General features: G+C 40.5%; 2 protein-coding genes across 2 annotated transcripts; both read right to left on the bottom strand.

Annotated features, from left to right (window-relative positions):
• Position 1: 1 nt before the first annotated feature.
• Positions 2 to 4,158, bottom strand: LOC118429411. Its single transcript, XM_035839893.1, has 5 exons — positions 3,975 to 4,158; positions 3,585 to 3,647; positions 1,161 to 2,366; positions 351 to 914; positions 2 to 123 (listed from the first exon to the last, which is right to left on the bottom strand). Exons 2-5 carry the CDS (start codon positions 3,586 to 3,588, stop codon positions 2 to 4), a joined length of 1,896 nt encoding a protein of 631 aa, XP_035695786.1. The 5' UTR covers positions 3,589 to 3,647; positions 3,975 to 4,158.
• Positions 4,159 to 7,260: 3,102 nt separating this feature from the next.
• Positions 7,261 to 17,350, bottom strand: LOC118429410. Its single transcript, XM_035839892.1, has 10 exons — positions 17,283 to 17,350; positions 14,329 to 15,534; positions 13,434 to 14,012; positions 13,138 to 13,221; positions 12,183 to 12,692; positions 11,821 to 11,931; positions 11,276 to 11,425; positions 10,582 to 10,672; positions 8,760 to 9,706; positions 7,261 to 7,649 (listed from the first exon to the last, which is right to left on the bottom strand). Exons 1-10 carry the CDS (start codon positions 17,284 to 17,286, stop codon positions 7,261 to 7,263), a joined length of 4,071 nt encoding a protein of 1,356 aa, XP_035695785.1. The 5' UTR covers positions 17,287 to 17,350.
• Positions 17,351 to 18,183: the final 833 nt, after the last annotated feature.

Here is an 18,183-nt window from a genome sequence, read left to right as displayed (position 1 = left end):
ATCACACCTTAATGGCATCTGCTGCAGATCCCTCCTCGAATCCTAACTTTGTGGCAATATCTCTAAACTGGTCCTTTGTGGTCTCAATCGACAGGAGTTTGAAAGCTTCGTTGAGTTCTTCTTCTAGATTTAGAAAAAATCACGAAAAGGGTATAGATATCAGATGTATGTAAATAAGCATAAACGTATGAAATCTGATATAAGGCTGAGATTTTGATTTACGTGTAAGCCACCTTGACAACGACCATGCAAGAATAGTGGTATTATGTTGGACGTCTTTGTATAAATTGCTTTGCGCCAAGTACACAACATTCAAACTGTCCATATGTGCAATAATGAATAACGTTTACCTTTATCCATTGAACCTGCAGTATCTCTTGTAACCAGCAGGGTTACATGGACGTAGAGGTCTGGTCCTCCCTCCTGTTTCATCTCCTCTGTGATAAGTTCCTGCGTCAAAGTTTCTGACAACTTCCCATCCCGGTAGCCTCTCAGAAATGACTTCAAATCTGGGATGTCATCAAACTCAAGAGTACAGAGCACACAGCCATCTTCAATCTTCTTCAGTGTTGCACAGAAGAGTTTGAAGCACTCTACCATCTTGCGATACTTTGACTTGAGCCCTTTCCCCGAAAAAAGGACGTTGTGTACCTTGGTAATGTGATGTTTGGCTCGCCTCTTGACGCGCAACTTTGCCTTGCAGGACAGTTTGAAGTAAGGCAAGGCGGCGTCAACGTGTTCCCTGAAATCTACTAGCAAGCTTTGAAACTTTTCTGGATCCTGAAGTACTTCTTCGTCAAAGATGCTTTCGCTGGTCCTGAGTATGCTGTAGTTCATACTCTCCTCATCTGAGCTGCTTCCTTGCGAACCGCCAGTGTGGTCTCTACCTTTGCCCTCTAACATGGCATTGGGTACTAAAGACAAAAAATAGGAGAAACGTTGGCCATAGATAATTTCATTTAGTTTTGCAAAAACTTTGGGTAATGCGTCTCCTAGGTCTATAGAGAACCGACATTTAAAGGTTTTGATGGAATTTGCCCTTTGAACAGTGCAATACTTCTAATTCTTCCCATGCGAAAAGGAAGCGGCATCAATCCCTTTAAATCCCTTATTAATTTTAAACCTTTCGCTAGGTATATGATTTTATAACAGATCTTTACCTGGACATGTGCAAACCTGGATGAAGGTCCTTCCGGATTCCTCCCAGTATCTTGTAGACAAAAGTGTCTTCTTTAAACTGGCAGCTGTTGCAAACGCTGCTTCGCAGTGTCGCAGGGCCCTTTCAATGCACATAACCCAGCGGTCTACAGTTCTTTGATCGTCACCACTAATGGCCGTTTCGACAATGCAGTGGTAATAACTTGGAGCAAACTTGTTGATCAAGTCTGCCAATCCAGATTTGTCAGACACAAGAACAGGAACTCCAGCTGCGATGGCCTCAAGGCCGACCAGTCCAAACGGTTCGGCACGAGAAGGCATCAGGACCAAATGGGACTGTAACATGTCTTTACAGATGTCCTTCTGTGTACCGTAAGGAAGGAAGGTTATTTGCAGATTAGCTGACTTGCAGTGCTCAAGAATGACCTTGGTTGCTTCTAGGTCATCTTTGTCGACTCCTCGTACTCGCAACTTGACTGGTATCTTCCCTGCAACAGTGCTCAGGGCCTCAACAGCAAGATCAAGTCCCTTCAATTTCTCAACACCCGCTACCCTACCAATGCACAGTACTACTTTCGTTTCTGTTTTCTTGTATTCAGCATTTGCTTCTTCAAAGATACTGGAGGGCCGCGGAAGGAACATCATGTGTTGAGGTTGCTTGTTGGCTGGTATAGCTCTGAACTGATTCTCAAAGTGATCAAAGGTTCTATCACCGACAGAGAAGACAACATCAGCTTCTTCTGCATCCTTAAGTATTGAATCTTCTTTCTTCCCAATCCCCATGGCCTTTTCATCTCCCTTATACTGCTCAGTGTCCTCTGGTATGTCGTCGATGAAGAGGACGACTGTTGCCTCTGAACAACGGTCCTGTTTAACCCTGCAAGCTGCTCTGCTTGTGCCATCAATGTGTCCCACGATAGTTCTTACCTTTGAGGGAAGATGTGGGTATTTGACATTATGGTCAAATGTCATCCAGTCTAAAGTTGGAGTAGTCCTCGGATCCCCTGATTCAATCCTAGGGAGTAACAGTTCCACTCCATCACGTTTGGCATCCTCCTCGTGTTCTTCAGTTGCTTCTAGAACAGCACTTAACACCGGAATAGCCGGATCTTGTTTCCGAATGGCCCGTGCAAGCCAACGATACATGTTAGAAATTCCTCCTTTTAAAGTACCATATACTTCGCTTAGCAGCAGAACAGCTGTGTTATCTGTGGGCAAATAAAAATGCAGCGTAAGTTTTACTAACATATTTGCTAAACTCATGAGAGATGTTGCTTTTTATCATTAATATCAAGATGATTTCATAATCATGACCTGTGCAGTCTACCAGGATTAAGATTAATATTGAAGTACATAAGATGTCAATGATATATGCTAAAGCAAATCTTGCTTATTGTCATATACCATTGACGTCTATATCATACATACTTCAATGTAACCTAAGATTTAATATCCATAAATCAGGCTAATTCGAAGACTTCGTCAAACTCTAAGATGGCAGACAATATCATTAGCTAAGGTATAACCAGGTTATTGTCAATCGAATTTCGTTACTACCTTGTATGTATTTGCTAAAAGATATAATTTTCTTATGAACGCTTTTAGTCCACTTTAGTCAAGATTTTCCATCCAAGATAGTGGATCCTAGCTTTAATGTATCTTTCATGTACATGAAGTAAATTTATAACACCCTTTTAACGTCAAGGTGGTTGATTTTGGCAACAAAAGTCTTCAAAGAGCTTTGATATTAATCAGAAACCCTTTTGTAAAGCTTTGAATTTCGAGGCGATACCAAATTTCGATGGTTTAAACCCATAAATTTACAGAATTGACATCATAATGATGTCATAATCATTATAACTCCAAAATTACATTGGTCATACACCAGGCCCTTGGGAAGTTATTAGGGGGGAAAGGGCTACCCAACCACCCCCCTCCCAGGTACGTCCTAGTGATACCAAAAATCTGTATTTTGGCATTTTGGTGATAAATTGCATAAAACAAGTCAATGTTTCTGCAATATGATTATACCGTAGTGCATACATCTTATAATTAAGTGGCAATCAATAAGTGTTTAAATAGAAACAATACAATGTAGGATTCATTTCAATAAGCAACTAGAGATTTCCATCACCATGACATTAGCATAATTCATAAACAACATATCGTTAAGTATAATGTCTTATTGTAGCTTAATCAGCAATGGGAAGGCAGAATCATTGATTATGATCAACTATATATAGAATTGACAGAACGGTCTAACGCATGTGGTAGAGGCGGAGGTATGTGATCGCCGACCTCTAACTTCAGTCTGTAGATTACGAGCAAAACTGAATTTTGACATACCGATGTTTGCACCCAATTGTCATTCCCTTTTTGAAATAGCCCGTAGAGCTAACAGTTAAGATAGATAAGCAGTGATGTACCCATTCTTGCTCTTCTGTAGTCCAGTGCTGCCTGGTGGGAATATTGAAATTATGTGCAACGTACTGTGAACAAATACAAAATAGCATAGACTTCATTAATATAGACAGTAGTAATTACTGTACAAAAATACGGGAATGTAAATGAAAAAGCGGGCAACATATATATTGGTCGACGTGCTGACATTGGTTATCTTGCCGACAGTTTTAAAGTCTGAACATTTCCTATTTTTTCTAAACCCGGAAGTAAATTTTCGGTACATTGGGTAGTGTGTGTGTGTGTGCAAAGGTGCTACATTTACCTTCAAAACAAAAGGCTGGTTGTGTCAACTTAAACATTATGTATTACCTGCACTTATGGGCTCACCATCGTACAATAATCTCCTTGCTTACCTGTGTTGAAAAAGGCTGTTTCTTCTAAAGATCCAACGCAAGTAAGCGTCTCATGTCAGAGGTCATCGTTCGCGACGTTTGTCTCCGGCTCTCTGATTGGTATCTTCTCGTAAACAGGTCAAATGCTTGCAAAAAGCTCGGCAACTGAGCGTTGGCAAAATCATAAAACTTGACCGTCTTTTCAAAACTCGGCACACGGCAGATTAAAAGTAGGAATGTTCAACGTTAAAGAGGTAAAATTCTTTCATATGTTTTAGGTTCTCCAAAAAACAGCTGCGGAAAGGGCGTTTACACCTGTGCGCAAGCGCACTTGGGACCTCGGAAACAATGCACCGTGGAACAAACCATTGCGAATTGTATGGGTGCCATACGTGTGCACGTTTTGTTCATTTACAAGTAGTCTGAACTAGTTTTCTGGTGAAGATAGTCAGCGGATATCATACCGTATCTTTTTCAAACGTTAAACAGCGTCTGTGTGTATTTTTTTTTGCTTGTAAGGGAAAAGTAATGTTTTAGTAGACATCGATCGTGTAGGTAACAATGAAGGCAACACTGTTTTGTATCATGGTGTGTGAAACGCTGTATCTCACTGCAGGTGCTTCAGAACACATTGTGTAACAAAGTGCATGTTTTAAATGTAGTATGCAACTCATAATGCGTAAAGATTATGCATATCACATTCTTCAGATATTGACATCCCTGCCCCCTCTCCAAAAATTGTTGGAATAGGGCAAAGGTAAACATTCCTAACGTTACTCCTAGGCCGTCATCGTTTCTTCTTAATCCTGGGGTGCGGGGTAGCCTGACTAAAATCGCGACCCTAGCGGCCGGCCCTAAGATTGCCGCCTCCCCCAGCCGGCGAGAGCTTGTTTGAACACAGACTAGGGTGCGGGGCAAATTAACTCGTAAGCTAATATTGTCCCTATGCTGTGGTCTCCAGATCCTCTTAAAAGGGGGCACTACTTTTGTTGTATTTTTTCCCTTTCAATTGACCCTATTATGTTATATATCAATAGAAAACCTCTACATTTTTTAAATCTATTGTTTATTTAGTCCACATGTACTATATGAGTATCTATCTAATCTTGTTTTGGTTGATAGCTGTTTGTTTGTTTATTTAGATCTCCATTAGAATTTACAATACACTCGCAAAATCTATTCTTCCTGGAGTCCATTTTTACAGTCCAAGGTTACAAAACAATCATAAACATATGGCAACATAAATGTACAAGTATAACATAAGAAGTATAATTGAAAGTGAAATGAAGTGTCAAAATAAAAATCAACTCAGTGAACTTAAATGACAAAACAGCAAATCGTTGTAACAACTAAAATGATATAAATTAAATAACCAAGTAGGTGTAACTGACAAAGAGATGAACAGTATAACTTGAACAAATTAATGACATAGGTGGACTCATATCCTTTCTGTAAACATGAGTCGATCGGCACAGTTGATTAGTAGCTACACTAATAACTTGGATTTGGTGAGATTATCAAGTCAGTCTCTGGATTAATATATAAATGTGTTGTATGATTGACATATGAAACTGAAATTAACATGTTTAAGTACAACCAAGTTCATATGAGGACTCGCTCATAGCATTTAAGATTCCTGCGAAGATATTTCCACAAAGGAAAAATATAACATGGCTCTTTGTTGCAATGTACAATATGATTAAGCTATGTATAACATATTTGATTTCTATGAGTGGTCAAAGTTAACATACTGGTAGGGAGGCAAATAATCCATGTATAAAGCCCTCGATAAAGAATTAAATGTCATATAGCACCACTATGCATGTCATATAGAATTATGATGACACAAAGTTTTATATGAAAATGATGTATTAGCAAGTCCATAGATTACCAAAAACACATGAAACATGCGACAAAGGTCACTTCAAACCAATTGATGGGAGACGGGAACAAACGTCATCAACAAACATGTCGTCACTGTGTATTGTAACATTATTTGTACATTTATAATATTGCAGACAATAATGCATTCAACGATACTGTCATAACTTTTCTTTGTATCTGTGATAATAAGACAATTCTATCAAACACAAGATAATATAGCACAGTAATATAATGAAATACATTTGTATAGCAAAACGCAAAACTATATAATATTATCATACAATTTTAAAATGTACATTACATTCCTATATCAACAAAAAACGTGGTCTGTTACCGAAGAAAAACGTCTTACATAACTTATGCACAGAACATTTATCAGGGTAGTTGTTCCCTTTAGATTGTGCTGAATCACAAGATATTATTAGAGTTGACAAAATCTTCGGTTGAAACATTATGATCATCACGAAGAGTCTACAATCTTATTCTTCTCTTACGTGCACGTGTATACACATTGACATGGTTGCACACATGCACAGTCATATAACATGAAATATTGGAGTTGTTCATTGCTAATTTTATTTTCAAAGGTTGTTAGGACAGAATTATACAATTTACGATGAAAATGTAAAGTATAATTATTAAAATACGTATACTTTACATTTTCATCGATATGCTGTTCACATAAAATGTCTTCAATAGAAATGAGGAAAGGAACAGCAGCTGTTTATACGTATCAAATTATATCACCCAGAAGTTACCAGAAGACATATAATAGAAGCATTGTTTCCACACTTTACAGACTATTTACACTTTCGTGTCTTACTACATGATCCCGCTACTTCACTGCTCTAACCTAGTACAGCAGTTCGCCAACGCACTTTGATTGATTCGGGTGATTTCAACATAAGCTACTACCTGTACAAATTTATCTGGCTGTAGGCTATAGAGGGAAGAAATAATACTAGACTACTGGTACTACCAGGAAGCTTGCAACACCTCAGGGAAAAGATGCATAGTGTGTACATAATGATTTTGAGTTCCCCATAGCTTTTTGGTTTATTACTCATTAGCTGGTCAATTGTTTTTTGACGACCCTCTGATGACTCTGTGAACTTCTGTACCAAGTCAATGAATGAATACACTACGCGAAATCAAGTTGCTAAGCCTCTTATTTGGTAATAATTTACAGTACGTACCCACATATAGTAGCAATTATTTTCCAAAATGCTGTGTTATATCTATGAGACTGCCTCTAATCAACATAACATTAACTTAGCTGCAACTGTTACGTCAACTGTTAAGTTATAAATTTCCTTTGATATCTTAATCAAATATAACAAGATGACGAACCAGTCGAAGCCCATAATATACATGTGTATTAGAATTACTAAAAATCAAATTGGAGTAAAGACTGTAATTTAGACTAACGGAAGGCAAGCTCGTACAAAGCAAGCGCACACTTCTCTTGTTGCTCTATGACAAGATTCAGAATATTCGAGGCGATGCGGTAAGACGCCGGTGCTGTAAAAAGACCGCCGATAAAAGGGACCGCCATATCTATGGCAGCATCCACGGCTAGAGCGCCTGCAAGAAATTCACTTGCACCAGCTGCAACAAGGGCTTCCTTAAGACTTTGTATATCGATATCGCCTTGGAAGTACTGTGTGATCTTGTTGACAAGAGACATCCTTTCATCCACGAAGTGCTGCAGATCCGCCGCTTCCTTGCCCGTTAGAACAGCCAGCTTACGCACGGAGGTCTCGTCAAGCCCGAAACCTCTTTTGAACTGTGTCACCGTCGTGATAAAAATGCCTTAAATGAATGACAAACAATATGTCAGCATATGCTAGCAAAGGCATAATATTTACCACCTCACATTTTTCAAGGTGTAAAGAAGTACAGAAATGTGTATAGCTACTGTTCGAATAAACAGACTCGAGTTCTACGACCTCATGCCTTCGCGAAATGATTTGAAACTTTACAAAGCGTGGATTAATTGTGTTCATCATCAATAATGCAAACACGATCCTGATTTGCATACATTATTTAGTTGATCATCGGTGCCATCCAAACATAATTGATGATGTTCACTTGTACATGACTTTCAAATGCCAAAAGTAAGAAATTGCTGTCATTTACCACAATGAGATTAAAGCATTTTCTCATTAATTAGGTACAATGTAGGCGAAAGTAATGAAGCCTATTCGACTATTTTGTCAGTAATGCAAATGCTGCCGTGATTTGCATGATTTCGTTTGATTATTTTCACCCTGTCATCAACTGCAGGCATCTGCCATACAGCTGCTCAGGGCAGGGAAGCTTATTGTGTCCCAGAAAATAGGTCAACATCTGAGGTTCAAGTGAAATATTCATCTTCTTCATTAATCGCTTAAATGAAGCCTAGATTTTCATACAATAAATTCCAGGATTTTAATCATCACCTAAGGTATGTTAATACTAATGATAATACAAATCCACCAACCCCTGCTTTACCAAAGATAACAACAAAATCGCCCTCTGCCGTTCAAAACAAGCCGCCAGAATGCCAATGACTTACTCCCTGCCCGGCCAAAAGACGTATCCCCTAGTCAAAAATCATAAACCTGGCAACTTAGAACCTCCGCTTTAGTTCCGTAACTCGCCGCTAGGAGGCCAATTATCGACCTTCATATTTCCAATCCCTACATAACTACCAAAAATCAGACAAAACGATCTAAAAAGACTAACATCGTATTCTTCAGACGGTATATATGTTTGCTGGTCGTGTCACACGTTAGCGTCAAGAAGGGTTCCTACACTCGCCTGTGTATAAGAGTATTGCTACGTATCCACATATCATATTTCACAAGGGGGGGGGGGGCAGGAAATAGTCTCGTTATAACAAGACACTTTTATCAGGACATATATATGCATTTTACACACCTGCGTTGATCGATCCCCCCGCAAATGGTATGACCCCAGCAGCGGCAACTCTTAGCGCTACTTTCCAAGCTCGGCTCTTGTAGATCTTCGCCTTTGCCCTTGCCATTGTTGGAGAGAAATCTTGGCAGATCGTGATGAACAGTATCTGCTGTTGGATATGTAGCTGCTTTAACATGGCTTCCTTCAGGGCAGGAGCATCCCAGCTTCCGCGCTGGATGTGTTCCAGCATGCCACTGATGATGAAGACTTCCTCAGGGGCCACACGCCCATATCCCATCGTCTCCAGCATGGTGACGTAGTCCTGCCGATGGAGCTGAAGGAGTCGTTTCTCGCCTTCCTCCTGCCCCCCAGTAAAGTAGGCCGGGTCGTCACGTTGTTTGTTGTAGATATCCACATCGAGCATGGAGCGGACGAACAGTACCTTTTTGCCAATTTCTCTGGCCTTTGCTGCGATCCACACGGCGTTGTCATGGACCCGAACGCTTGTGAAGACGAGCAGAACATTGCATTCCTTCATCTTTCCCTCAAACTTTCTTGTATATTCTTTCATATCAAAGGTGACAGATCGTCTATGTCCACCTTCTAGTTTGAAGAGAGCTCCCGGAAAGTCCACCAGGATGACGTGGTCATGTTTGGGATGACGGTACTCTTCAGCCTCCGTCGTGGTCTCGATGACGCCGACCGCTGCTGCCCCCGGGTCGCTAGCCCTCAGCCCCCGGAAGGAGTTAATGTAGGTGCTTTTGCCCGCACCCGAGACACCGACGATGCCAATACGGACGTACGCCTGCCCCATCCACGCTTCCTCATCAACGTGTTGCCCAACCTCCTCGTGGAGGGTTTGTAGCAACTCCACTGGAGATTGGTCAGTCACATTCTTGGCTTTTTCAGCAAACCTGCGGAATATCTCCTGCTCCTCCGGGCCAAGGTCATCTGTTTTGATCTCCACACTGTATTCAAAATAAAGAAGGTTGGGTGAAAAATCGTTTACCCGGTCGACCTGCAGCTGATGAGGACGAAATTGGCTTCGCCCGGAAGGTGTCGCCAAAATTAATATAGATTAGTATTTGTTTCAATTTTGAGAAAAGCCCTCTTTTACGGCTGGATCAGCTACATGAAAATGGTAAATGCATGTATGTTTCGAATGGCATATATAATGAAAATGTTGATGCAACACAAAATATACACGTTGTCATACATTGTATTGTTGCAATACAATTATTCTTTGTATGGAGCTAAGGACTAAGGTGACGACTAGGGGTGAGGGTACACATAATGTAGGTGACTGTTAAGAGTATTGGCTTTGCAACCAATAGCAGTAACTATTACCTCATCTCGACATCTGGTGTTTGTTTTGACTTTACTTTTTTATGTGCTATTGAAGGTTACAGCTGCATTTATTTTGTCTAAGAGTTGTATTAGTGTTCAAAATACATGGCTGCGCAGTTGCGCCGCACATTTATGTTTGTTTTATATTATTACTCAATCAATTTTTTTGAAAATTTCCCAAGATCAGGCAATAAATTGATCACTTTTAATAAGCATTCTCAGACCTGATAGCCAGAGGGGTATTAAATATTTTGTCTAAATGTAGCATATTTTCCCCTGGGCATTTTCCCCGATTGTATACATTTCCTTACTATTTACACAAAGTATTCTAATCCAGCTGCAGAGCTCGAGATTGGGGTAATTCCGCGGCATCATGGAATTGGGCAACCTAGCTTTTGAGGTTGCCAATTTGGCTATCAAAAGTATTTAGAACCCTGTCAGAGTATTCACTTTACTAGTATGATTACATAATTGTTACATTATTTAATATACTCACCGGTCATCTGCAGACGTGATAAGAACCTGTGCCTGACCAGTTGGATTTTCCTGTAGTTCACGGGACATGGCCCCCACTGTTTCCAAAGTCCCTGTAAGCAACATCGGTAAAATAGCTATTATCAATCTACATATACGACGGAAGTGAAAGCCATTAGATACCAAAGAAACTAAGACCTCTAAATAAGGGTTATTCCAGTTATGGCAGCCATGTTGGATTGCCTGGGATCATCCGGGGCCATGGCATCAGAACGAGGCTGCAGTTGGGCATTCTACTATATAGTCTGAATTGCAGTATTGCAGACATAAGTATGACATCTTTGGGAGTGTATTTCAACCCTCCAATATGAAATACTGCAGAATATGTGCCTGTTATCTGTACAAAATATTATTTTAGACATTTGAACTAAATTTTTGTGATGTTTTTTAAATTTATTTTTTCACAATTTTTGACGGATGACATGAGAACAATTAGTGTCAGTGTGCTTCGTATCGGTAACTGTGATAATAGCCTTCCAAAACATTGAAATATCGGGCTGACAAGCAAAAAGCAAAAGCCATTTTTGTAGGATTTAATCCTAATGATTCTCTGAACATGCTATCATTATGGTCTTGCGGTTGCAACTTTCTGTCTCAAGAGGCAATCATAACATATTGCACATTTGCAGTCTTAAATAAGATCGTTAAAAGATCACCTTCTATCTCATGCTCAGTGTGTAGTGTACGCGATGTTGCTCCTTGCCTTTTGACAACGTCTGTAGGGCGTGGATCAGAATCTGGTGGTACCTCTGCACCAGTTTGCAACAACCCCCGTGAAGTGTCTGCCGCACGTGCTTCTTCTGATGCTGATATATCCGTGGGCAAGATCAAAAGGATTTGTGACATACCGCCGTGGACGTAATGCTAGTTCACCTTTATCCGGGGGTAACTTATATCCGTTGTTAAAAAAGACGGTATCCAGGAATATCAAGTTGACGAACTGTGGTTTCAAATCGTGATATTATCAAAATATTGCAATTTGAAACAACCGTTCGTAGACTTGATACCCCAGAATACAATGTTTTAAAAGCAACGGATATAGGTCACCCCGCGGATAAAGGTGAACTAGCGTTACCTGAAAATATTCTCAAGAGCTTGACATCCAAGGTCGTAAAATGAAGACCTGTAGCAGTCTGTAGATATTTCTAATTAAAATTTCGAAAATGTCAACCAAGTGAAACCATTTCGTCAATGTAGTCACCTTCCATATCTTGGCTGGTCTGTTCGGGTGATGTTGGTCTCTGCTCTGATGGCACCTCAGGATCAGTTTGCGTCTGCTTTTCCAGTCTAGTTTTATCATACATAGGTTCATCTGCATGGGTAGATCAAGGGATTTTATAACATACAGCACCGTGAAAGAATTCAGTATCTCATCCAATTGTAAATTCCGTCGATAAACAGAACAATGACTCTCAGACGTAACGACATTCTACTTTATAATCATATACACTCTGCCACTGGGTGCCAACCACCTAACTTCGTTTGTTTACTTCTCATGTTTCGTTAAAATCATTATCAAGGTCGGTAATGCAAGATTGCAGCATAGGAAGAGAAATCATTTACCCGACTCTCCACCTCTGGGGACGTCAGTTGAGGTTGCCATATCTTCAATAGCTTTCTTAGCCGCCAACTTTGCAAGTAGTTTAGCGTTTTCAGCTTGTAGGTCTTCAATTACTACAGCCGAGTTCTTATTTGCTTCTTTCTGCTGTTGAATTTCTGTGTTCTTGTCAGAGAGAACCTTTTCTGCTGATTCAATCTTCTGGGTAAGATTCCTGAATTCAGCCCTGAGTCTATGAATGACGTCAGCCTGCTCCTCAACTCTGTTGTTATGAAGCTCAATCGTGCTCCTCACCTTGCTCTGTAATTCTCGAACGTGCCGTGATTTCATAGCCAATCGTTGAGCCAACTGGTTTGTGAGTGAATCACATGCCCAGTCTTTCAAACGGGATTCTTGAACACTGGTGGTTGCTAGGTCGAGATTGATAAGGCCTAGTTGAAAGATGACATTCTGAGCAGGAGAGATTTGCATCTGCATGGCGTGTAAATCGTCCAGAGAAATACTCTTTTTAAGCCCTAGGGAGAAATCAAATCATAAGTCACAAATATTTGGACGATTTTGCATTAACTAAGCGGTACATATCAGTGTCTTAACGCTAACAGTATCCGTGAATACTTATCAGGTAGGTAAAGCAATTTTTACAAAAAGCCTATCGTCAATCAAACAACCCATGTTTATCACCTGGCAACATCTCGACTGATGTCATACAACAGCGGTCTCAGAGCTTTCATGGCAGAGCTCTTTCGTCATTTTGATATCGCGCGCGGATTGATAGTTTCTTTCATTTTTGCCGATCTTATCGACATCTGTTTATTTGTCTTTATGGCAGCGACCAGTGGACGTGAAATCAGTGAAACGGCACGGGGAAGCATTTACCGAAAGTATTAGAAGTATCCAGTCATTACCGAATTGTGCGAAAGCTTCTTTTTTCTAGTCTCATAAAATCTCAAATGTTTTAACCTGGTGTGTCAGAAGCTCCAGTTGCGTCATCAGTTTTCATCTCTTCGTCTCCCTGCGTGCGATCTGTTTCCTCGGGTTTGCTCCCTGTGTGAGGTGGGTGGAGAAAGTAATGTAAAGGCCTTGCATTGAAGCAGCTGGATGAGCGAGTATTAATGATCATTGGTAAAATCTGATTAGTAGATGTGAGGGGAAGGGGCATTATGTTGGCCAAATGCCATTGATACTGGTTTGAAATTTTTATTGAATGGTTTGATGGTTGATAGCATATTGTCCTCTAGAGTGACGAGAGGGCTTACCTTTATCACCTGTTCTAGTGGTGTCACTTGCAACCAGCAGTGTTACGTGGACGTAGACGCCTGGTCCTTCTTTCTCCTGCATCTCCTCTGTGATGAGTTCCTGAGTCAAAGTTTCCGACAACTTTCCATCCCGGTAGCCTCTCAGAAATGTGACCAAATCCCGGGAGCCATCAAACTCAAGAGTACAGAGCACACACCCGTCTTCAATCTTCTTCAGGGTTGCACAGTACAGATTAAAACACTTTACCAACTTGCCATACCTTGATCTTAGTTTTATTTCTGGAAATAGCACTCTGTGCACCTTCGCAGCATGATGTTTTACACTCCTCTTGATTCTTAGCTTTGCTTTGCATGAAAGTTTGAAGTAATGCAATGCATCATCAACATGTTGCCTGAAATCTAATAGCCTGCTTTCAAGCTCTTCTGGGCTATTAAGCACTTCCTCATCAAAGATTTTCTCGCTAACTCTCAGTATTCTGTAGTTCTCCTGTAGACTTTCCTCATCGGAACTGCTACCAATGGGACCTTCATTTCTTTGCGTACCGCTGTTGCTGTCGCTCAACCTAGGGCTGGATCCTCCTAAAAGAGGAACAAAGAGATCCATATATCTTTGCAAATAAAACAAATTCATTGGAGTTTGAAACCTTGCATCCATATACAATTTTTAGAATGTGCACACATGGTTTAGACTGATATCATTGAGTTTGATTTTCGAGTGTCGACGGACCTTGACTTGAAATTTAATTCAATTCAATAAGTTTGCAGACAATGCAATTTGAAAATGCAACATATGATATGAGCGTAAGGTAATTTGCTGAATCGAGTTAAAATATTTTAATCCTTGTGAATGCGTATGTAATTATTGAATTTTGGGAAACATGTTAACAGTAGATACCTTCAGTTGTACAGACATTAATAAACAGCCTTTCTGACTCTTCCCAGTACTTTGTAGACAAAAGTTCCCGCTTCAAGTTTGCAGCTGTTTCGAACTCTGCCTCGCAGTGTCGCAGAACCCTTTCAATGCACCTGGCCCAGTTGCCCACATTTCTTTGATCGTCACCGCCAGCGTCTGTCTCGACAATGCAGTTATGATAGCGTGGTGCAAACTTGTTAATCAAGTCTGCCAATCCAGATTTGTCAGACACAAGAACGGGAACTCCAGTTGCGATGGCCTCTAGGCCAACCAGTCCGAACGGCTCAGCACGAGAGGGCATTAGCACCAGGTGGGACTGCAACATGTCCTTGCAGATATCCTTCTGTGTGCCATAGGGGAAGAAGGTTATCTGCAGATCTGCAGATTTGCAGTGCTCAAGAATCGCGCTGGTTACTTGTAGGTTATCTTTGTCGACTCCTCTTACTCGCAACTTGACTCTCATCTTCCCTGCAACAATGCTCAGGGCCTCAACAGCAAGGTCAAGTCCCTTCAGTTTCTCAACACCCGCTACCCTACCAATGCACAGGACCACCATAGTTTCTGCGTCACTGTATTCAGCATCTGCTTTTTCAAAGATGCTAGAGGGTCGTGGAAGAAACCTTATATGTCGAGGTCGTTTCTTGGCAGGTATTGCTCTGAACTGGCTCTTGAAATGACCAAAGATCCTGTCACCGATAGAGAAGACAACATCAGCTTGTTCTGCATCTTTAAGAATGGAATCCTCTTTTTTCCCGATCCCCATGGCCTCCTCATCTCCCTTGTACTGTTCAGTGTCCTCTGGTATGTCGTCGATGAAAAGAACGACTGTTGCCTCTGGACAACGGTCCTGTTTAATCCTACATATTCCTCTGCTCGTGCCATCAGTGTGTCCCACGATGGTCCGTGTATTTGAGGGAAGATCTGGGTATTTGACACGATGGTCAAAGGTCAGCCAATGTAAACTTGGCTCAGTTCTTTCATCCCCAGGGTCAACCTTAGGAAGTAACAGTTCAACTCCATCACGTTTGGCCTCATCTTTATCGTCTTCGGTTGCTTCTAAAACGGCGCTGGATACCCGTATGTCCGGTTCACGTTCCCTGAGTAATGTTGCCAGCCGACGGTATATGGTAGAGATTCCTCCTTTCAATTTACCATATACTTCGCTCAGTAGCAGCACAGCTGGATTATCTGTGGGCAAAGAGTAATTCGAAGTTTTTGGTATATCAACACAATCGATGACAAAATATTGCTGTCTATCTATTTGTTTATACTTATTCCATGGGTTTCATTTCACTTTAAAAACATGCCAATGTGAAAGTCGATGTATCTTTGGTAGATTATACTTGTATCGAACATTTCTTGCATTATCGATAAAATAAAATAGACATTTCATGGAGGTATGAGGTATTTGAAGACGGCTTATCAACGTAGAACGTAGTTTTAGTAGAACGTTATATAGTTCGACGACATCAGACCTCCATGAAATAGATTCCATGCAATTTTCCATTTACGTAATTTGTTAAGATGTTCACGCTAACGTACACTTGTCACACGGATTAAGAACCCATTATTAATCATTAAGCAGTTTAGCCATTTGTTTGGTATAAATAATGCAAATCAGTTCTACATTTGCATGTCATCTGTGCATATGGTATTCGTTTATGTTCCATTTGCCATGAATTACAGGTGTAATTTTAGACTTACCAAAAGAAATTATGCAAATGAATTCCATCTATTCAGACAGGGGTGGGGGGTGGGGGGTGGTTAGGATTTTGACAAAGCAATTTGACAAAGTTTAGAAAATCTTCCATTTTTTCGTGTTGCCATGGCAACCGTTTGTTGATGGCGGACTATATGACCAGATCAAGAGTTTTATTATCGCGTTGAATTTGTAGTCACCTGGCATTTTTCCATAAAAAAGTTTGAATTTTTCTTAGTCTAATTCCATTATCTTTGCGATTATTTGCTGAAAAAATGTATTTGTGAAAATTCAAGCTGGTGATATCTATATGCATGGCGTCATTGTATGACGCCATTTTGACGCCACTGATGTTGTTTTGACAACGGAAATCGTAACAAACATTATCATTCTGATATCTGCACTTGGCGTTACATTTTGTAGCATACCATAAGTTTTTTGGAAATGCTCTTTTCCCATGGTTCCAACCAATACAATCAAATTGATGACGTCATATTACGTCATATTACGTTATGATAGCATCACATTTCATGTGAGTCGTTTAAGAGTAAAATGAGTTTGAAGGGGCGGGCCTCAAAAGACACCCCTTACCAGATTGACATGCATGATGAAAGATGATGGTATTTCGCCATCCCTTCCTTCGGTTACCCGCTTTAGAATATTTTGACAAAATCGTGACTGCAATTCCAAAATTAAAAGTAAGGGGGCCCAAACCTCTCCCATTTTGTCCTGACGCCAAAATCTACCACAAAAGTGTCAAGGCCATATCATATCCGGGACAAGAGATACATTGAAAAATACTGCTATTATAGAATTTTCTAATCGATCATGCAAATGTTCCTCTAGTTTACATAATTTATATTTCCTTTGTACATATCTATCAATGCGACCAAAAAAGCGACCAAATCGGTAGTCCTTTCTTGGGTTATCCTCTTAGCAAATTGTTCACAAAAGTGCCCCTCAAATTCTAGTGCTAGCAGCTAGGAGGCCCAAACTTATGCCAATTCTTCCCAAGCACAAGAGGTATCTATCACTCATATAAAATCGTGACATGGCATATCCAGAATTTGAGATAGCAAACCATGAAGTTCCTCCCAGGAAGCTGCCATGGACCCCCGAAATCTACTTGTTTCCAGTGTCCATCACAACCCACCAACCCACCAAGAATGAAACCAATCCACCGAGCCGTTCTTGAGTTATCTTGTTTATATATGTGGATATATTAGCAGTGACTTACCCATTTTTGCTGCACTGTAGTCCAGCCTTTGTAGGTTGTAAACTCAGTTTTGGCACGTGCATGTACTGCTGGGTAAGAGCATTGAAATTATGAGGAACAAATAGATATACCAAGCATGAATGAAAAAGCGGGCAATACACAGAAAACGCTGTCTTTCTTAGTGCTTTTCTAGTCGTTGTCAATCCGAACAAAATTTCTTTTTATCGATGAAAATGTCAGCATCTTTTCAAGTTTTTACTACTTTTCCTGACCCGGAAGTGGGTCGTCGATAATGTATGTGTAAAACTATTACATGTTATGGAAAAAATAAGCTGCTGTGATAACTTTAACGTGAATGTTCTGTAACTATAGACTCATAATTGTCAAATGGAGTAATTATAAGATGCATATTGAGCTTAATAATCTTGCTTACCTGTCTTGAAAAAAGAGCGCTGTCTCCTCAACGCAACTAACGGTAGCGTCCCTAGACTAAGGTCAAAGTGACACCTATTATGGGCTTTCCTATTGGTTAATCCTTTTGTAAACAGGTCTCTGCAATTGGACGTCGTTCTGATAGCTGCACTTGGGTGAAACCCTTGAAACGTTCACTGCTTTCTCCAATGTTTTCAAATCGTATTATGCCAACACTTATTCAACGTCAATCTGTGAAGTTATTTTACGTCTGGAGTAAATGACCTTCAACTGACAGCACCAATGGTAAGACTCGTTATGTAACACCTGCGGAAGGGGGCGGTAACACCTGCACGCAAGCGCACTTGGGACTTCGGGTAACATTGCATCCTGGAACAGACCATGAAGAATTACAGGGGTGTAAAAGTCATTCACGATTACTTCCTCAGTGGTTTTCGTCTTCAACGGAAATACCAAAGCGCCTTCTCCAAACAGTCGTGCGTCTTAAGAC

The sequence above is a fragment of the Branchiostoma floridae genome, chromosome 13, assembly GCF_000003815.2.
Source record: "Branchiostoma floridae strain S238N-H82 chromosome 13, Bfl_VNyyK, whole genome shotgun sequence".
In the NCBI taxonomy this organism is placed as follows: domain Eukaryota; kingdom Metazoa; phylum Chordata; class Leptocardii; order Amphioxiformes; family Branchiostomatidae; genus Branchiostoma; species Branchiostoma floridae.
This window is presented reverse-complemented; position numbering and strand designations above follow the sequence as displayed.

Excerpts from the sequence above, each read along its gene's own strand:
- LOC118429411 (XM_035839893.1), bottom strand. Across the intron at positions 915-1,160 it reads CCAGGTTTGCACATGTCCAG|TACCCAATGCCATGTTAGAG; the intron begins GTAAAGATCTGT and ends TTTTGTCTTTAG. Across the intron at positions 124-350 it reads TGCAGGTTCAATGGATAAAG|AAGAAGAACTCAACGAAGCT; the intron begins GTAAACGTTATT and ends TTCTAAATCTAG.
- LOC118429410 (XM_035839892.1), bottom strand. Across the intron at positions 11,932-12,182 it reads CCCCAGAGGTGGAGAGTCGG|ATGAACCTATGTATGATAAA; the intron begins GTAAATGATTTC and ends CTACCCATGCAG. Across the intron at positions 7,650-8,759 it reads GGGGGGATCGATCAACGCAG|GCATTTTTATCACGACGGTG; the intron begins GTGTGTAAAATG and ends CATTCATTTAAG.